The 20,500-nt window shown below is 41.8% G+C and overlaps 1 protein-coding gene across 2 annotated transcripts; it reads left to right on the top strand.

Moving 5' to 3' along the window:
* Positions 1 to 406: 406 nt before the first annotated feature.
* LOC133924921 (calcium-transporting ATPase 5, plasma membrane-type-like) lies at positions 407 to 13,734 on the top strand. Of its 2 annotated transcripts, none has more exons than XM_062370661.1 (34): positions 407 to 755; positions 3,179 to 3,295; positions 3,377 to 3,434; positions 3,759 to 3,859; positions 3,930 to 4,061; positions 4,149 to 4,238; positions 4,502 to 4,571; positions 5,774 to 5,844; positions 5,920 to 6,003; positions 6,092 to 6,169; positions 6,251 to 6,322; positions 6,648 to 6,731; positions 6,811 to 6,893; positions 6,966 to 7,074; positions 7,157 to 7,212; positions 7,288 to 7,330; positions 7,418 to 7,501; positions 7,625 to 7,762; positions 8,145 to 8,210; positions 8,310 to 8,408; positions 8,867 to 8,977; positions 9,082 to 9,249; positions 9,870 to 9,929; positions 10,104 to 10,265; positions 11,305 to 11,421; positions 11,537 to 11,635; positions 11,709 to 11,846; positions 11,982 to 12,082; positions 12,478 to 12,523; positions 12,600 to 12,734; positions 12,827 to 12,934; positions 13,020 to 13,111; positions 13,242 to 13,333; positions 13,465 to 13,734. In XM_062370661.1, exons 1-34 carry the CDS (start codon positions 624 to 626, stop codon positions 13,503 to 13,505), a joined length of 3,237 nt encoding a protein of 1,078 aa, XP_062226645.1. In that variant the 5' UTR covers positions 407 to 623; the 3' UTR covers positions 13,506 to 13,734. The 2 variants fall into 2 exon arrangements, with proteins under 2 accessions (XP_062226645.1, XP_062226644.1); XM_062370660.1 differs by having other exon boundaries at positions 8,142 to 8,210.
* The last annotated feature ends 6,766 nt before the right edge of the window (positions 13,735 to 20,500 follow it).

Genomic DNA, 20,500 nt, shown 5'->3' with positions numbered 1-20,500 from the left:
TTATACTTATATGCTATTAGATTTATCATGAAATAAACTTTATAACATTTAATTATCTTTATTCGGAATGTCATATTTTTGCAGAAATTGCTAGTTAAAGGCTCATGCCCTAATCTTGACCATGACCTAACATTTACAGAGCCAAAGACTTTAATGAGGGTCAAACATTTACAGACCTTGACCTTATGACCTAACATTTACAGAGCCAAATGACGAGGGCCAAAGACTCTTGCAAAATGCAGTACTTTAACTGGACACTTCCCGAATCACCATCGGGACCACCTGCCAGTGACAGCAGAGCCGCTGCTGAGCCATAAACTCGACATGTACCCGCGTTCAACAAAAATTACCTGGGAGAGGACAAACCGGTAACTTCTCAACAAAATTTGGAAAGAGCGCGGTCATCTCGACTACTCCATAAGAAGAGGCAGCACGACGCTCGTGCTATCTGGTACTGGCCTCTCCGTAGCCAAACCGGGCCTCCAAATTCCAAAGCACTCCTCGCCGGGGCCGCCCTAGCCCCTGCTCTGCGCCGGCAGCCACCACATCCCCTCGTGTATAGGCGTAACCGGAGGTGCTGGGTTTAGGGTTTTGGTCTCCCTCTCCTGCGAGCGCGGAGCGGGATGGACTCGTCGTCGTCGGGCGGCGGGAGGGCGCGGCGGCGCAGTGGGAGCGGCAGCTGGGGCAGCGTCGGCAGCGACACGTTCGACATCCCCGCCAAGGGCGCCCCCATCGAGCGGCTCAAAAAGTGGCGGGTAAGCACAGTCTCACTCCAGGCCCCGGCTAGTAGGATAGCGACCCTTCGTTGATGCGGGTGCGCTCTGGTGATGTGACCTGTGTGGACTGTGGTGTGTTTGCACTGGTTTGGCGTTAAACATGGCTGGTTTTGAAGCAGCGTGCGTCGCTCGTTTGTGTAAACTTAGTTTGAGGAGTGTGTTTGGGTGGATTTTGAACTGCCGGGGCGCTCATTTGTTTCCGGAAGAGGACTGTCCAGACAGATTTGTTGGTTTTTATGATGAACTTTTGTGTGTGCTTTCAGTTTTTGTTTGATTTTAGTCCGCAGATATTTTTCAGACGCATCTACTCCTACCCTTTCCCACTGTTGCAATTGAATGAACGCAACTACTTGATGCGTTTTCCGTTGTCGCGTCAGTTCGATTTGGCTGCGACCACTGCAAGTAAAGCGCTTAGCCAATTTTTCAGATTTGATTCTGCTCTTCTCAGTCACGAGCTCGGCCGCCGGCTTTGCTTGGAACCTGTTCGCGCTTTCATTTGCTTTACCCTGAATTCTTTCGACTTATTCGGTTCATTTGATGCGCCCGGACTTGAGGAAAAATCTAAAATTAGACCACATACGTATTTGCCAAAATAGATAATATATTATCGTATTTATAAATTTAGCATCCATATTCAACATATTATTTATCAAAAATAGATTTTCAGTATACCGTACGTCGAAAAACTCATATTCGAAAAACTCATATTCGGCACACCATTATCAACCGTATTCGACACACGACACGGTGTGTCGAATATGGCCGTGTGTTGAATTAATGATCGCATGGCAGGCAAAGGCCATATTTGGCACACCAGGCCTGTATTCGGCATATGGTGTATTGAAAATACGGTTGATATTTGGCACATAATTATAAATTGTATTTTCAGTAAATGATGTGTCGAATACAAATGTTAAAATTGTAAATACGAAAATATGTTGTCTATTTTAGCAAATATGCTCATATATATTATCTAATTTTAGATTTTTTTTCCCCCTCCGGAATTGCGTTAGATTTGGGTCACTGTGCGCTTTTCCTGATACGAACGCTTTACTATTTCCTAATACGGATATTATATTGCTCGGAACTCTGTGGGCGTGGAATATTCTAGCTAGAGTGGCTGCGCGGCGAGCTGTCAGCTGTGTCGACGTGTTAGTATTCCTGGATCATGTAATTTTCTACTGTTATGCTGGCATCTGAACTGGGTTGGCCTACCTGAGTAATTGTTTGACTGAGCTGAAGGGGCCCCAACCGCATAGGATGGGAGATGTGTAGTAAGAGTTTCCTGGTGGGCTGGTGGATTCACTACTTTTGGTCCCTTGATCCCCAAATCCCATACTTGATTAGGAGTCTCAGTAATCCTAAAATAATTGTTGCAACTTGCCTGATTGATAATGTTGGTCATGGCTTGCAAAATGAAAAAGACATTTATCCGCAATTTTTGGTATTCACAGTGTTTTCTTATTCTGGAACTCTCAAATGCTTCATAGGCCAAAAGGATATGTTCTGTTGTTGTCATCTGCGATTTCCTCAGGATTTTATGTGTGACCTTTCCATAATACCTGGGATCACATTGCATATCTATGATTTTAGTAAATAACCGGAAGAATTAGCTGGACATGATCAAAACAAATCTTCTGATGTTCCTGCTGTGTTCGGACATAACAAACAACCTCAAGGAGTTGGCAAACACAGCAGCAGGACTTTTTGCTCCCCTCAAACTTTAGAGTATCTGACACATGTATCATATGTCTGTCTTTAATTTCCCAGAATATAGTTTGTGCTGGTGGCACAACGTTTTATTTGCATCTCAGTTTATCTCTCTGTCTGGAAGTGGGTTATGATCTTGAACATATGGTACCACAGTGTTTGGGGTCATCAATAAAACATGCATATTGACATTTTGCTGTGTATTTCACATTACGTTATTTTTTTTCTAGGTGAGGTCTCCAAGTTCAAATGCCATACTAAAACCAAAACTCTTTGGTCCTTCCTCTGGATCATGGAGTGTCTTGTTGAACGGTGGAGTAGTTGTCAATTTCACTGCATATACCTCAACAATGTTCATGCAATAATTATTCTTATAGAGGATGTTATCGTCTAGGTAAAACATGACACTGCTAGTTAATATATCTGAGTTGCTTCACCAATCCACGGGATATTATGACGTGTGTTAAGTTGTAAGCGCAGAATTGTCTGGACTGTTACATCTTCAGACATGTTTCACTTAGTCTACAGCATTTGTGCTGTGTACAACAACGGTTGGGTACTATAGTGTCAGCTGCTCGAGCTTTTCTTCCCAGAAGGCTAGATACACTGGTTTTTCTGCTGAAGTCACTGTCTGGATGTTGGTCTTTTTGTCTGATTGGATTTACAATTCCCTTATCTTGTGTCTACTGCAGCAAGCAGCCCTTGTGCTGAATGCATCAAGGCGCTTTAGGTACACATTGGACTTAAAAAAGGAGGAACAAAAGGAGGAAGTCAGAAGTAAAATCCGTGCACAGGCTCATGTTATAAGGGTATCTTTTCTAGAAAAAATTTTCTTATCTTTTTTTAAGTATTTCCTTGGTATTAGCTTATATCTTTATTTTCTTATTCAGGCCGCCTATCGTTTTACAGAAGCTGGTCGAATCCATGTTCAACCTAAAGAAACAACAGGTATTATTTCGGTCTTTAGTTCTCTACCTATTGTGCTTATTAATTCTTTTAGTGCTTACAAATTCGTCATAAATGGTCTGTCATGTTTGTAAACATCTGTAACTCTGTCTTAGTATCATTCCATCTGTTCCTTATTCTTGTCCTTATGGCTTTATATATGTTAATGCATTCCAAGAGGGGCATTTATTAAGACTTTATAGTACTATGCAGTATGCCAAGTATTCTATTTTGGTGATCCTTATTCAGAGTATAGTCTATAAAAGTGAAAAGACATTTTGTTCTTGCAATTATTAATATGTTTTGCTTCAACGCTGACTTCTGCAGTACAACACGCTGATGGTGCGCTCGGCTTTGGAATCCAAGAAGACCAGCTTACTGCAATGACAAGAGATCACAACTACTCTGCTCTTCAACAGTATGGAGGGGTGAGCTAATCCTGGTGTCATTATCATCAAACCTGTCTGTGATAGTTTAGCCTTGTAACTTCCTCCACAGATTTCAGGTGTAGCAAGTATGCTAAAGACAGATTCGGAGAAGGGGGTTAGCGGAGACGATTCAGATTTGACAGCAAGGCAAAATGCATTTGGGTCGAACACATATCCTCGTAAGAAAGGAAGAAGCTTTTTGGTATGCTGATGTTTCTTTTTATCTCTCTATGATGTAATAGCTTGCTTTTCTCTGGGTTACTCATGCTGTATTGCCCCTTTTATTTAGGCTTTCGTATGGGATGCTTGTAAAGATTTGACACTAATCATCCTTATGGTCGCTGCTGCTGTTTCACTGGCCTTGGGCATAACAACAGAGGTGGGCATTACATCTGTAGTTCTTGACTCCTTGAATTGTCCAGAACTCCCAACTGTCTAGCCGAATGAGTTCTGTTTTTCCTCTGTTTGCTGTTTGTCTGTATCACATTTCAATCCAGCTTCATCTAGTCTTTGTGGCTTGCAATGCTGATGCAAAACCGTGACATCTCGTCTTCTTCCCTTCTGCTATCTTCCCAGCTGCTCACAATTGATCGCACTGCTCATCGGTGTTCCTTTACTTTGTTTTTGGATATGATTTTGTAGGGTATAAAAGAAGGTTGGTATGATGGAGCAAGCATTGGCTTCGCTGTTCTCCTAGTTGTATTTGTTACAGGTGTGCCACTACAACCATCTTTCCTTTCTTACTGTTTCTGATTATCTCTGTGTTCTTTGTGATACACCAATGTCTGTTAGATTCACGTCAAGTAATAAATGTGAAAACCCTTGACAGTATGTGAAAGAGTACGAGGATTAGTTAATGTGGTAGATGTATTATTGAGTCTCGAGAGTTGAATATATAGAATACACATGACTTGTATATCAAACAACCTTAGAGATAAGATGGAATCTAATCCTAACCTACCATAACAAATAGATTCTTATGTGTTCTATACCATATACTCTAACATTCCCCACAGTCTCCAGTTAATGTGATAGACTGGAGAGAAAGACGAATGACATCCCCTGCAGTCGAAACAACGCGACGTAGATGTTGTGACTGGAGAACCGACAAGTTGCTCATGCAGATGGTAGCCCTTTGTACCTAAGTCGAAGTAGCCGAGAGCGAGGCGAGTAGCCGTGTTCGAGGATGCTGTACGAGAGATAGCCATGGTCGTTGTAGTCGTAGTCGGGGTTGCTGTGGTCGAGGGAGTCGCACTTGAAGCCACGGGCGCAGGAAGACCCGGTGGAAGAAGACGGTGATGCGGATGAGGCAATTGTTGAGAAAGAGGTCGATGTTGAAGTCGACGCAGTTGAGGCCATCGAGGACGAGTCGTGCACCAGGTTTGCCAGGCCCGGGGATGCGCCAGGGACGAAGGCACGCACCGGTGTTGCCAATACCGGGCACTCGAAGGTAGGGAGCCTAACCATGCGCCAATGTCTAAGAGACCAGCAAAACGGTCTCAGTGCGCAGAGCGGCGAGGAGAAGTTGCCGATGCACCCCGTAGCTCCCAGAGTAGACGAAGAGGTTGAGGAGGAGACTGCGACGTTGGCGACGAGGTTGTGCTGGACGAAGGCGGTAGAGGGAGATATGGTAGATGTATTGTATTGAGTCTCGAGGGCTGAATATATAGAGTACACATGGCTTGGATATCAAACAACCTTAGAGACAGGATAGAATCTAATCCTAACCTACCATAACAAACAAATAAATTCTTGTCTATCCTATACCATATACTCTAACAGTATGAATTGGTACATAATGGTACATAATTAGTAGTGCTTTAAAGCAATGTAGTTCAACACTACCATGTTTGATGGGTGTACTGTTACTCAAAAGCTAATGGCTACTATTCTTCTTCTTCTTTTCTATTTCAGCTATCAGCGACTACAAGCAATCACTGCAATTCCAAAATTTGAACGAGGAAAAACAGAACATACATCTGGAGGTCAAACTTTGAGGCACATCTTGCTATTGATTTTTTTCTTGTTTCCTAAATAACGTTGTGAATGTTGTCATTCAGGTTGTTAGAGGTGGAAGACGAATCATGATATCCATATATGATTTAGTCGTTGGAGATGTTGTGCCTCTTAATATTGGTGACCAGGTAGAGAAGTCGGTTGAGCATTTGTGCGTCATTTTGAGTCAAGTGTCTACCTACAATATATAAGGATGCAATCTAATTTCTTTGCCAGGTTCCTGCTGATGGGATCCTTATCAGCGGCCATTCCCTTTCCATAGATGAATCGAGCATGACGGGAGAAAGTAAAATTGTGAGTTGCTCTGATATGCTACCTTGGAACTAACTTCATTGAGGTTTTAAGCTCACACTGCAACATGGTGGTTATTTGAAGGCACGCAAAGATCATAAGTCACCATTTCTAATGTCGGGTTGCAAAGTTGCTGATGGCTATGGCACGATGCTGGTGAGTTTCTCTATCTACGTACCGAATTGTACTGCTACTTTCAGCCTCTGAATTCATGTACTCTGTGAAATAGAAAATGCGGTATCAGTAGCAAGTGCTGAATCAATATGGAATCAGCAAGTCTTGTGTCATACATGTGTAAAAACCAAACATTGAAACTCCAATTTAATATTGTAATTTGTAAATAGAGTTGAAGCAGTAATGCATGTTGCGTTAGCTCTTTGATCAGCAGCAGTGATCAGAACAGTGTAGAAGCCAGTTGAGGATGTCAGGTAACAATACTCTAGAGCATTTATCAACTGAATCCTAATGTTGTAATACCCAGGTGACTGCTGTTGGTATTAACACTGAATGGGGGTTGCTGATGGCAAGCATATCTGAAGATTCTGGTGAAGAGACACCTTTGCAGGTTTGATCTTGTAGTTGTCGCTAGCCTTTGCATGAGTTTATGAGTTGACAACTTGACATGCCTTCATTGTTCTGGACAGGTTCGCTTGAATGGTGTCGCTACTTTCATTGGTATGGTTGGACTTACTGTTGCTCTTGCAGTTCTGGTTGTCCTTTTGGCAAGGTAAATTTGTCTTTTTTTTAAACTTTGTAAACTGTCTATCTTGTTTATTTGTATCATCTTGTTTTCTTCTAGGTACTTCACTGGGCAAACTTATGATCCTGATGGATCTGTGCAATATGTGAAAGGAAAGATGGCTGTAGGCCAGACAATACATGGAGTAGTTAGAATCTTCACAGTGGCGGTAGGTATTGGGTTCTCTGTTCATATCTACTGCTTCGGCGTTTACAGTTTGGTGTCTCACTCTCTTGAGGTGTTACAACTAGGTCACTATTGTGGTCGTGGCTGTTCCTGAAGGGCTACCATTGGCTGTCACATTGACGTAAGCATGATTTTGCTGTGTTATTTGCTGCTAGTATTCTGTAACCTGTCACTTACCTTGCATATTTTGTGTCAGGCTTGCCTTCTCAATGCGCAAGATGATGAGGGACAAAGCTCTGGTACGTTCCCAACTTTCTATTGCTTTGTTGTGTTGTGCTACTTGATCCAACATCATCTGTTATGTATTCTCTTTGTATGGATTATAGGTCAGGAGGCTTTCGGCATGTGAAACAATGGGCTCTGCTACAACAATTTGCAGTGACAAGACGGGCACCTTGACTTTAAATCAGGTGCAGTGATGTTACTATTTTCTCAATGTTGACTTATGTATGCAGGTTTCAGAACATGATTTGCAATTTCTAAAATGTGCTTGCCCCTGACTTGTGTTCTCTTTCTTCCTGGTCGAGTTTAAGATGGCTGTTGTCGAGGCATATTTTGGTGGAAAGAAGATGGAGTCTCCTGATAATTCTCAGACATTATCTGCTAATGTCACATCACTGATTGTCGAAGGAATTGCGCAGAACACTTCTGGAAGCATATTTGAGCCTGAGGTTAGTCTTATGTCATTTATGGAGAAAGCAAAAGCGTATATGGTACTCTACACCATTGATTTTCCACGTGGTTGTTTGCTGTACCCTTTGAAATTTCAATTTTGAATAAAGATACGGTATAGGTCTCAATGGTTAGATAAAAGGTGCTTCTGCACCTGTTTTTGCTGTGTGAGTGATGCATGCTTGTGTGTTTTTGGTCTGTTTACTGTGGAGGAATTTTTTTAGAGGAGAATTCTTATTTTAGCTTTTCCGAGTTTCCTTTTGCTTTTTAATTGATTGTTTCTGGCTTGACATTATCATGCATGATAACCTTCAATCCATGAAATCAGACATCTGCTTTCCTGGGGGCATGACTACTGACTTATATTCAATGTCTCAGCAGGGTGGTCAAGAACCAGAGGTGACTGGATCACCTACGGAAAAGGCTATGCTGTCTTGGGGGCTAAAGGTGCAAATAGACAAGACCCTTTTTAGTAGTATCAGCCTAGATCCTTTTTATAGGTTATTTCTGGTGGTATTGCTAACCATGGTCAACACATTTCTACAGCTTGGTATGAAATTCAATGAAACAAGATCAAAGTCCTCTATTCTTCATGTGTTCCCATTCAACTCAGAGAAAAAGCGAGGCGGTGTTGCGGTGGACTTGGTAATTAAATTATCTGCACCGATGACGATGCTGTGCGATACATATTGCAAACTTGAGTTGGTTGTGATTTTTTGAGTGATCGCATTGTTGCGCTACATCTTCCTTGAATTACCCTACCATAATAGGTTGACGGCTTCTCTGTCTAGGTGCCTACCCTGTGCGGGTGTATAGGAGCATGTGCGTTGGTAGATGTCTTGCCTTTCTAACGCTCCAATTGTTTAAAATCCCCCTCATTTGTTATCTAGGCTTTGCATTTTTATTTGCACCTAGTATCTGAAACTATTACCTACATGACAGCTAATCATTTACTTTTGTGTCTTGAACAATTATGTAAAAAGGATTGACCATAAGCAGATACATTGTTCTTTAGTTAGTGTTTCTTTTTCTTCGGTAAATTTGCAACTTTAACTGCGAATATTTCGATGTCTAATCAATGTTCCATCTTTCTACTTGTGAAGGGTGGCTCTGAGGTTCATATCCATTGGAAAGGAGCTGCTGAAATTATTTTGGATTCATGCACAAGTTGGCTTGACACCGATGGTTCGAAGCATTCAATGACTCCTGAAAAAGTAATTTCTTGTTCAACCTTTTAAAGGGAACTTCGTGTTCATTCTTTTCATTTGCTTGAGTAGTTGAATGCAGTATGATTTTTTCTAACTAATTAATGTTTCAGGCTGCTGAATTCAAGAAATCTATAGAAGATATGGCTGCTGCTAGCCTCCGCTGTATTGCTTTTGCATATAGAACGTATGAGATTGGTGATGTTCCAAATGAGGATCAGAGGGTTGATTGGAAATTGCCTGAAGATAACCTGATCATTCTTGGAATATTGGGAATTAAGGTGGATAGCGAATATGCATTTTAGGATTTGGCTACTGCTGTTTTTGAATTATTCTGATAGACACGCTTTCCATCTCTCCCTGTTTATCGTTAGTGGTTGACCTTTCGGTAGTATTGCTTCGCATTCCATATGGGCTATTTGTTATCTCTCTAGTTTGCCGCTTCCTGCATGTGATTGATTACACTGTTACTCTGTCTCTTACAGCCCCATACGACCATACCTCTGATAAGTTGCTTTATTTCTCAGTTTCTTTCACTGAGTTCATCTGTAAACTGTTGGGTACTCAGATGTAATAGTTACTATGACAACTTTAGCCAATCAACCACACTAGAAATTGAACAATTACAAAACCGTTACAGAAGTTGGTTTGCTACTTGTTCAGACAATACTATTATCCACCACCTTGATTTCTAAACTCTGATATCTGCCTTTAAGTAATCTTAATGAAGAATGTGCTAATAACCACGTGATGGAAAATTACTGCTCCCTTTTTCACCATTCGTTTCTTTCTTGTTTAGTGAATATTGTACCGTTTGGTGTCAGCTAGCAGCATGCTGCCTTTATTAGCCATCAATAATTGCTTTAATTTACCAGTAATATACAACTGTTCCACGATGCAGGATCCCTGCCGACCAGGACTTCGAGACTCTGTTCGTTTATGTACAGCAGCTGGCATTAAGGTAGTTTCTTTGTTGTGAATTAATCCTTCATGCTTCTGCATCTCTTAATAGTTTATGCATGTAGAAGAGACGGCTTGCCATTTTTTTGTTGGTTTCGATACCTTCTCCTCATCTATATATGTCACTCAAGTTCTTCCTGGTCACTTTTATTCAGTTCAGTATTTGAATTGTTAGGTCCGCATGGTTACTGGTGATAATCTTCAAACTGCGAGAGCCATTGCCCTGGAGTGTGGTATACTTACTGATACCAATGTGTCAGAGCCCATCATTATTGAAGGAAAGACATTCCGGGCACTGTCAGACTTAGAAAGGGAGGAAGCTGCTGAAAAAATATCTGTATGTTATTCTCCTCGCATTTGCCTAACATTGCATTGTTATCATACTATCTTCATCTTTTCAGTGGTCACTATACTAAATAACATAGCAGTTCTACTTGGATACCTGAGTCCAAACTTCTTCTTTTTGCCGAATCAGACACCCAGATCCATATCTGGTTAGTATATAACATAGCGATGTTACTAGGACATCCGAGTCCTTTTTCTTTGCCGAATCAGATATCCGTATCCTAGTCAGAGTAACATTGTAACACTACTATGTTATATAGTAACCGCATCCGAGCCGGATTCCGACACCCATTAATGTGTCCAAGTAACATTCTATCATAGAACTAGACATTTGACACTATAGGCGTCAGTGTGAATTAAATGACCAACCTGAATATTGTGCCAACGCTCAACCTGAATTTGGTTAATTAAATAAATCTTTTGTGCATGCAGAGAATCCCAAGGAGTGTCTTTTGTTGCTTGTGCTTTGTACCATTTCATATGCCCCATATCAGAGGTTATGGCACAATGAAACTTGCTTTGATGTAAATATGTAAGTGTTGCATCAGCTGTCTCGAAATTAACCAAAGTTTGCTAGTCTCAACTGAAGGGAATATTCCTTAATTTACCTGCATTGATTGTGCTCTTGGGTCATCTTTGTGTTAATTTTGTTGACAGCCATGGTTCCTCTTTAAGAAAAGAGCAGAAAAAGATGATTATATGAGAGCCGCCCTAACTTGATGCAATTGTTATTCCAACCATTTTCAAGAAGAAAACACTGCTTACAGTTTTGTTAATACTGACTCACTGGCACAGGATGTTGTTGACCCCTAAATCTTGACATGGAGTACCACTATTGACAAATAAAAAATTAACACAACCATGATAGTGTAAGGAAACATGGTTTTGTGCCTATTTATTTTTTATATTTCCCTTTAGTTGATATATTGAAACTCCAAGCAGTATAGTTTGTACCAATTTTGCCCTATGTTTTGCATATGCTCTCTAGTTTTACCACCGTGTTAAAGTATGTTCTCTAATAATGGTTACAGGTGATGGGAAGGTCTTCGCCAAACGATAAACTATTATTGGTTAAGGCATTGAGGAATAGAGGTCATGTTGTTGCTGTAACTGGAGATGGCACAAATGATGCCCCAGCACTGCATGAGGTTTGTGAACTACTAATTGCAGTGAAATTTCTAAAATTTTGTATGAAACAAGCATCCTTTCGCACATGTTCAAGAAGCATCTTCCAGTAGTGCTTACACACTTCTGAACATGTAGGCAGATATTGGTCTCTCAATGGGCATTCAGGGAACTGAAGTTGCCAAGGAGAGTTCTGATATTATTATCTTGGATGACAATTTCGCATCAGTCGTGAGGGTACGCTAATTGTGTTCCTTTCTCTTATTAACCTTCTGCTGCTGCAGTTTATGATATTTGTTTGTGGCCTTAGGTTGTCAGATGGGGTCGTTCAGTGTATGCGAACATTCAGAAGTTTATACAGTTCCAACTGACGGTCAATGTCGCAGCTTTGATAATTAATGTAGTTGCTGCTATCAGTTCTGGAAACGTGCCGTTGAATGCTGTTCAGGTTTGAGTTTGGATCCTTCTTTATTATGATATGTATTGCTACTGCCAGATTTATTGCAGGATACAGTATTTTTGCCCCCTTAGCTCTGGTCTGAGTGTTGGGTGGAATTCTAATTTTTGCCTCCTTGGCTGACAGTTGCTGTGGGTGAACTTAATCATGGATACTCTGGGTGCCCTGGCATTGGCGACAGAACCACCAACGGACCATCTAATGCAGAGGCAGCCAGTTGGGCGAAGGTTTGTTCTTGTGCTTGTGCAATTTTTTTATCATCTACCTTTCTTAGTTTCTGGAGATAACTTGTTGCTCTGATTGGCAAACAGTATGGATTTGGGAGCTGACTTGCCATCTTCCTTCTAGGCTTGATTAAACGGAATATGTACACATCGATTTGCGACAAAATTTTAAACATGAGATTGTTGATAGTTTTAGTTGTTTGATCATATTTACTGTTTATATGTCCTAAGACCTTTTTCATGATTGTCCCATTACATCGGCTTGCATAAATTTCTGCCAATACTTCTGTGCATAGAAACTAGAACATTGGGTGCATGGTATCTTTCCGTGCTGCAACTAGTGTCAAAAACAGTTTGCCTCGCCAATGCTAAAAGCGTCCCAATCTCCTTATTTTCAGGGAGCCGTTGATAACAAATATCATGTGGAGAAACTTGATCATCATGGTATGCTACACATGTCACTGTATTTTATGTTTTTTTATAATATAGATCTTCCATTGCTGACATCTTCTTCCTTCAGGCTTTTTTTCAAGTTTCAGTCCTCCTTACTCTCAACTTCGGGGGAACGAGCCTCTTGCATTTGAAAAATGACAACCCAGCACATGCAGATAAAGTAAAAAAAACGTTCATATTCAATACATTTGTTCTGTGTCAGGTGAGTTTCTGCCTTTGGGTCTAATGTGACACGAGAATATATACAACAAATGTAGTAGGCGACTGACTTACCATGACATGTTGTCTTCTTAGGTGTTCAATGAGTTCAATTCCCGCAAACCAGATGAGCTGAATATATTCAAGGGCATTTCAAGGAACCGCCTCTTTATCGGCATTATAGCGATAACAGTTGTACTCCAGGTAGTAGAATTCGCTAAAATGTTTTTTTCAGTGGATAAGTTGATTTATGTACCATTCTCATACGTTTGTTCCTGTTTATATTTAGGCACTTATCGTTGAGTTCCTTGGCAAGTTTGCCTCAACTGTCAGGCTAAGCTGGCAGCTATGGTTGGTATCGATAGGTCTTGCCTTTTTTAGGTAAGATTCTCTTATGCAAGACCTTGGTATAGTTTTAACATGTTTCTGTTTCATGAATATACCTTTTATAATTTTTCAGATATTTTTGTCTGAAACTGTACCTGATTGATTCTCTTATTGCTTTGTGCAGCTGGCCATTGGCATTGGTGGGAAAGCTTATTCCTGTTCCTGATCGTCCGCTTGGAGATTTCTTGGCATGCTGCTGTCCAGGGAGCAAACAAGGTATGCACTGCACTGTTACAATCTTTTCTTGCTTTCTGATTCGTATAACGTTCGAGTGAGTAATATACCTAGTGCCTTGCCGCTTCAATATCTTTTCCTTGCACGTCTCTCACAGTGTTCCATTTGTGCAGCTTCTGATAAGGAAAACAGAGCTGAGGACAGCGACGTGTGATTACATGGTTGGCGTCGAGAGCCTTATGCTGCTTTTTGCCAGGGTTTAACACGTTCGTGTGCAACACTGATTTGTGATTGTACATACACTAGGCTCCGCATGAATAGTCCTCCCGTTTGGAAGTTTGCCGTGTCATCTTAACTATGCTTCTCGATACTGACTTTGGGGGGATCTCGTACGCATTTGTAAGGAAATTGTTAGAAATGCAATTTGGTTTTCTTGTGGCTTTCATGCATCTTATCTTCGGTGTATCCTTGAATGGTAGATAAGTTCTAATATTTTGTGTAATTCTGACGCTTCTATGTCTCTCTGAACCGACGGTAGCAGCAGTTAGCACCAGCGAAAAGCCTCCCGTGATTCTTTGCCGTGGGCCATACATCATGAAGGCCTGCTGCTTGGGTTGTTGCGTCCGTTTGTGCCATTAGCACGTGGTAAATAGAGGTAGGAATTGGGCCGGGCTGATCCTTTCGGGCTTCAGCCCCTTCGGATCGTGCTAGGACAGCACGAGGAGCTCCTCGTGCCGGGCTGGCACGAGTCGCCACCAGGCACGAAGGCACGACGGACGCATAGTGCCGAACCGGCACGGCACGGCATGATCCATCCCCGTGCCGCGCCTGTCATGTCGCCTGGCGCCGCCTACATCACAATCTCTCCCTCACGAGCTAACCTGCGCTAGCGGAACGAAGGCACCAAGGGCACGAGTGGATCCCACTGGTGGTCCCTCCCTGCAGCCAAGCGACGCCGGGGCGAGATCTGCAGCCGGCCCTAGGCACGGAGCGATGTCGGGGCAAGATCTACAGCCAAGGCGGTCCAGGAGGACCCCAACGATGAAGCGGAGGAGGTCGAGGAGGTTTCTGCTCGGACCAAGAAGAACGAGCAAGACATCGCCTATGGGACGCGGGGGAGGGAGAGAGAGAAGCAGACCTGCTCAGGAGGGGAGAGAGGAACTAGATTCAAAGCAGACGGTCGCCAATTGATCTCCAGCTATGACCAGAAGATCGAGCATGGTGGCAGAACACAAGCGGAGGTCCTTTTTTACCATGGGAGCAGCACTCGGCAGGCCATAGGCTCTGAATTTCTGACGCGAAGGGATAGAGAAGCAAATAAGCAAGCAACAAGTTCAGATCTACGCATGTGTCGTGCCTTGCTGGGCCACCTGTCATCTATGGGCCTCCGTGCCTCGGGCCATTTCCATGCCGGAGCAGCCCAGGCACAGCCCATTTTTCGTGTCGAACTAGACCGTCCATCGTGCCTTATATTTAAGACCCGGCACAGCTATGAATCGTACGGGCCGACCCGTTTGTATTCGTGTCGTGTGCCGTGCTTGGGCCGGCCCAAGTCCCAGCTGGTAAATGCTCGACGTGCAACCTGAAGTTTGGATCTCCGACGACGTGTCGAAGTGACATGTCTGGCCCGCATGCTGTGTCGAGAATTTTACTCCGGTTCAGACGTTCCGTGCTTGTACATCAGCCATAGACTTGTACGGTCCGATCGTCCTTTCCGTTACGTGAAGCGATGTCCTTTGACGATTCCGGTAGTTTCAGTAGCCGTCCAGTACTCTGCACGCATGCGTGTCTCGTTGTTCTCACGACGGGTTCAGGTCACAGTTCACAACAGCAGACACCACACCATGAATCCGCTGTTCGTCTGAAACGATGGAAAGGTGAGGAACGAACGCCAGGGGAAATTAGCAGGCTGCTTACGCATGAAGTGGCGCTCACGTTGAGTAATCCAAGGAAGAAATAGACCAGGATCTCACAGGGATTGTAGACGTTTGAAACCGTGTCGTCTGTAGATCCACGAGAAAGTTCAGTACGGAGAAGGACGCCCTGCACCCGTTGCAGTGTTTTGTATTTTTGTCCCTCCCGGGAATCTGCATTGCGAGTTTGAAACCAAACCGGGTGTGAAACGTACTCGCGACTTCGTTTGCTTGGCATTCAAGTGCTTTATATGCTCGAGATATCACATATCCTTCATCTACAGGAACATGATTGGGCAAGAAGGCGTCACGATTTCGGAACCAAGCTATGGGCTAGTAGCGGTTATGGGCAAGAACAAGCCTTGATCGGACGGTTATGCACAAGCTTGTTCGATCGGGTGACCATCCTCATTCTATCCACGAGCTGTCTTTCAGAAAAAGCTCTATCCACGAGCCACCACGATTGTACACACATGGAGCTTGGTCCCTATGAGCTGATCCGTATGAAACATCAAATTAGGTAGTTGTACGTGCTTTGATGCATGTTAAATTGAGAGCACCTTTGACCACCCACTGCCAAGTTGGTCCCACCAACCAGTGGCTCGCAACAGTGCATGTACATGATGTGTAGGTGTGCGTCACCTTGCAATTAAAAAACTTGCAACACCTGCGCCTGCCGGCACAAAAAGTCCGCGCTAACGGGCCACACAAAGCCTGTTCGCTCCCGCGGGTCACGACCCAAACACTGTGGCTCTGGCACGCTTCGCACCTCCGCGGACGACGACGGGTGGTGTTTCGGCCGTCGCCTCCGCTGGGCATCGCCTGCGCACGCACAATTCCACGGGACATTGAATGCGGCGTTCACACCTCGCCACCGGCAACAGTTGCACGGACGGCGACGTCGTACTGGCGACAACGCCGGTGGCGCGTCACCTCGCGTGCCCCGCCCCGCCCCGGACCCGCGCGCTTTTTCCCGTTCACACCTGTTATCTCGTTTGCCCCGTCGCGTCCTGGGCGTGGCGGTATTAACTTCCCGGATCGGAGCGCGCTTTCCGTCCGTCCAGGCCCCGTGTTTTGACGAGATGATCGCAAACACCAGCGACTGCGAGCGGCTCGGATGGGTGCGTGGGTCTGCGGAAGACGGGGACGGCCGTTCACTCGTGGGCCAGATCGTGCTCCCAGATGACTTGCAGCCTCGCAAACTTGTCTCTGTACGTGTTCACCTCTGCACGTCACTATCAAACATGGCGCTTACATCAGATTACTATCAAAGATGACGCTTACATCAGATTTTAGAAAGACCAGTGACCGGAAAATTTACTTTTACCAGAACAATATCTATATCTTTACAGTACAGTAAAGAATAAATATGAAATTGTAATAGAAGTCTTCCGAACCTTTTCTCCAAATATTTCCTTTAAAATGGATCTTATAAAACCAAAATTAATATGTGAAATGCTTTATTATCTCGAATCGCTAATTTTGTGCTCACTCAATAGCAAGAGGAGTTCCGTTGAAACTTAACCCCGAATAAATAGTTCTTAATAAAATCTTACTATTTTATCTTAGTGCATGGTGATGTTTCTAATCTTAATAAATATTTTTGGAAACTAAATGTGTCTTTTAAAGTTATAATCTTCTTTTGTTACTTACGCCAAGATGTAGTTCTAATAAAACATAATATGGCTAAACGTATTTAGCAAGGGAGTATGAATTATTATTTTTGTCAAAAAAAGACAATTAAACATCTTTTCTTTAATTATGTCTTGCCCGCGCCGTATGATCTATCGTATCTTTTCTTTAATTATGTCTTGCCCGCGCCGTATGATCTATGGTACAAACGCTTTCAGAACTCTTACGGTCTAGTAGTCTATCACATATATTCTGTAATTGGTTACAGCCTCGTAGACTTGTCTCTGTACGTGTTCACCTCTGCACGTCCTACCGTACGATGTCAATCCTCTCAAGTCTGAAGTCTTCACGCACGCATGAATGCATGATCAGAGCAGACACAGCCTTCACGGGGCATACGAGTTTGTTAGCGACAGCCCGACCGATCTGCAAGTACTCGACTGGTTGGCTGTTGGCAGACGAGCACGAGCGCAGCGGCACAAACATGACGCGCAGGGACAAGCTGATGAAGAGCACGTCGAGGAATATTTTTTTTTTCCTTCGTGTGACTGTGTGGTAAAGGAGCATATTTTTTATCGTGTCGAAGAGCTATCAATTATAGTAATACGATATTTTTCGTATCATATGCAAAGCAAATTACTCCAATTCACAGCTCGCGATTTTGCACACGGCGGCTGCACGCAACGCAATATACTCCGTCTTGACTCTGTCTCGTAAACGTAACCGGACTTGCTGCTTAGCTTGACTTTACAAGGCTGCTCGTACAGTGCATGTACGGCACGTCAGTACTTGCTTGCTCTTCTAAACCATGGACTCATCCTCGCAAAAATCAAAATAAAAAACTGGACTCCATTATATATATATATATATATATATATATATATATATATATATATATATATTCATTTCTTCGTGATATTGGAACAACTGACCAATGCAGGCAGCAAGTAAACGGAGCAGTATTAGTTTCTTAGCAATCGCTTTTTCTTCTTCTTTTGCAAGGTGTAGTAGTGCATTGTGCGAGTCTGTAAATGTAAAGTCACTTGTGAGGTTGGATATTTTGCTCGTGTCATGAAATCACTGAAATGATCGGATGCATGGATAAATAAATAAGGTAATCAGAATGGACCAATGGCCCCCTGTTTTAGCTTATGGTACTCAACCGGCAGCAAGCAGTGTTTTTTGAGCCACAGGTGACGACTCTGTATCAGACTAGGATCGGGCATGAGACTTTGTAACCAGGATGACATTTTTTTAGAAAAATTCTAACCAGGATGACATACCTAAAGACATTGTGAGCAGTCAATTATTTTCGCGCGCGAGGAATCAAAATTATTGATGAGTTCAGATCTCGCAAAATTATCGATACAGGCTTGATGAGAATGCATTTCAAGATGCGCATATAAACAAGTAGGCAAGTAGCAATTGGCAAATAAAAACTGCAGCTTGCATAAAAGATTTACAAGTACATGGAAATAACAAAGAAGCATACCTTTTTATTCATATATAGACTCTGTTTGTTTTACGCTGTTTCTAGGTTTCTGAAACTAGAAGCCTAAATAAACGGGTTTGCTAAAAAGTGATTTCTGTATAAGTTAGAAACTTATTTTTAATAAAAAAAACTAGAAACTGAGAAGCTAGTTGGGAATAGCTTTTATGAAAAGTAGTGTATTGAAAAACTAAAAATTTATTGTAAAATCTAACAGCTAAAATTCAAAAACAGGTTTTTAGAAAAACTAAAAACCCAATTTTTCAGAGAAATCAGAAGCATAAATCTAAACAAACAGATCCATAATCTACTATTACTTATTTTCAATCAATCATGAGAAGAATGTGCATGTCGCAGTGCGTGCAACGCATGAATGAATCTTGCAGGCTGCAAACCAGCTAGATTTAGTAAAATTGCAAGTGGCACAAAGTGCAAGCAGTGCCATGACAAAGAGGGACTAAGCATTACTGAAATTCAGTAATTCAATTGCTCAAGGATCGGAGCAGTTGCGTGAGTATTCCAGGCTGGCTCTTCGGCTGACATAATAACTTGAAGTCTTGTACCATGATCTTATCACTGCACATGTTTTTTAGATAATGGAAAAAAGTCCTGGTCTTTTGTATGGTGTAATGCATATATCTCTTATTCATTATTACACCATCATGTTACCTGCGCATACTTATCAATCGTTGGTTTATAATCGGGTAGTCCGATCACTAATTACATGGGCGGCTGATCTAAGCGGCGAAGATAATACACAAAAATGTCGCCGCATTTGGTCAAACGCCACATTTTAAATAATTAAGCCCTAGCTAGAGCTATTTTTTTCTTCTCTGTGTCAACTAGCTGGTTTGATAATGGAAGTTAGTAGTTTTCCTCGTGGTGTAAAGATAGACAAGTTTGCTGGCTAGTCCTTCCATCTGTCCTTCCAAAGAAGTGGACACAAACTTTGTTTTGTTGTTGTGTTTTCTCGAAGTACTTTAGAGGTTCAATGAACATCGACCATGACCTAGCTCAACTCCTATATATGTGTATCGTGTGGTATAACTTAACATTTGTACTTACGGATGCTTCTTTTTTTTTTTTTTGCCAAGTGGATTCCAGCATACTGCAGGTCAGAGCGACGAAGAATCGACGCTCCGGATTGGGAAGCGTAGGAAAATAGCAGTCACTTGTCTAAGTCGCCTATGTTCTTGACAGGGACGAAGCCAGGATTGGATGGGACCTTAGGAGAGATAAATTTAAATTGGTTTTAGAAGCTATTAAATTGATTATTGTACAAAACATAATTTTTCCTTAATATTGGTTAATATAATTTTTATTTTTTTTAAAAAAAATACAGATGTTACGATGAATTCATGTTTTATGATAAGTTCAAAGCATCTTTTTTTCCTATTCATACACAAATGTACTATCTTTCCTATAATAGACAATGATAGTTATCCATTTAACATTTCGATATTGATTTTTCTAGTTCGATATTAGCGTACCATAAAAATTGCTAAAAAATATCTATAATTGAAAATAACTAGAGCTCAGGTCAATACAAAGTAGAGCAATGTAATATAAATCATGATCATTAAGGACAAACGCTTTAAAATTGATAAAGTTTGGTAAGGAAAAAACATTTTATTAGATGCATAACCATGTTTAGTAAATTATACTCGATGGCATCTAATACCTAAAAAATGTTAAAAAAAGACATAACACTCGAAACATATATAGTATATAAAATGAGTTTGTATACAATTAGCTTTAAGTTATTTAGTTTTTATATGTTACTAATTATATACATATATAAACATATATATATATATATGTATGTGTATATAGAGAGATATATACATATATATACACACATGTGTATATATATATACTGTGTAACACATAAGTATAGGGTGGCCGCCCCTATCTCCGCCATTGCTTATGAACCAATAATTTCGCAACCGAAGCAACGAACCATTCAAAGCCATTTTTTATCATTATCATAGAATTATTGAAAGCAGACGATACATCACAGATGGTTTCTTAGGACTCGTTACTGCCAAAATATCCTCAGATGATTGCTAAGACGAACGTGTCTGTAACAAGATAGTCGTCTATGTGTGATTGAACTCATTGACAGTTTTTATAAATCCGTCTGTTTCTATCCTATAAACATATATGACACTTATA

Source organism: Phragmites australis, chromosome 7, assembly GCF_958298935.1.
Source record: "Phragmites australis chromosome 7, lpPhrAust1.1, whole genome shotgun sequence".
NCBI classification, from domain to species: Eukaryota; Viridiplantae; Streptophyta; class Magnoliopsida; order Poales; family Poaceae; genus Phragmites; species Phragmites australis.
Note: the sequence above shows the minus strand (reverse complement) of the source record. Positions and strands in the feature narration are given on the sequence as shown.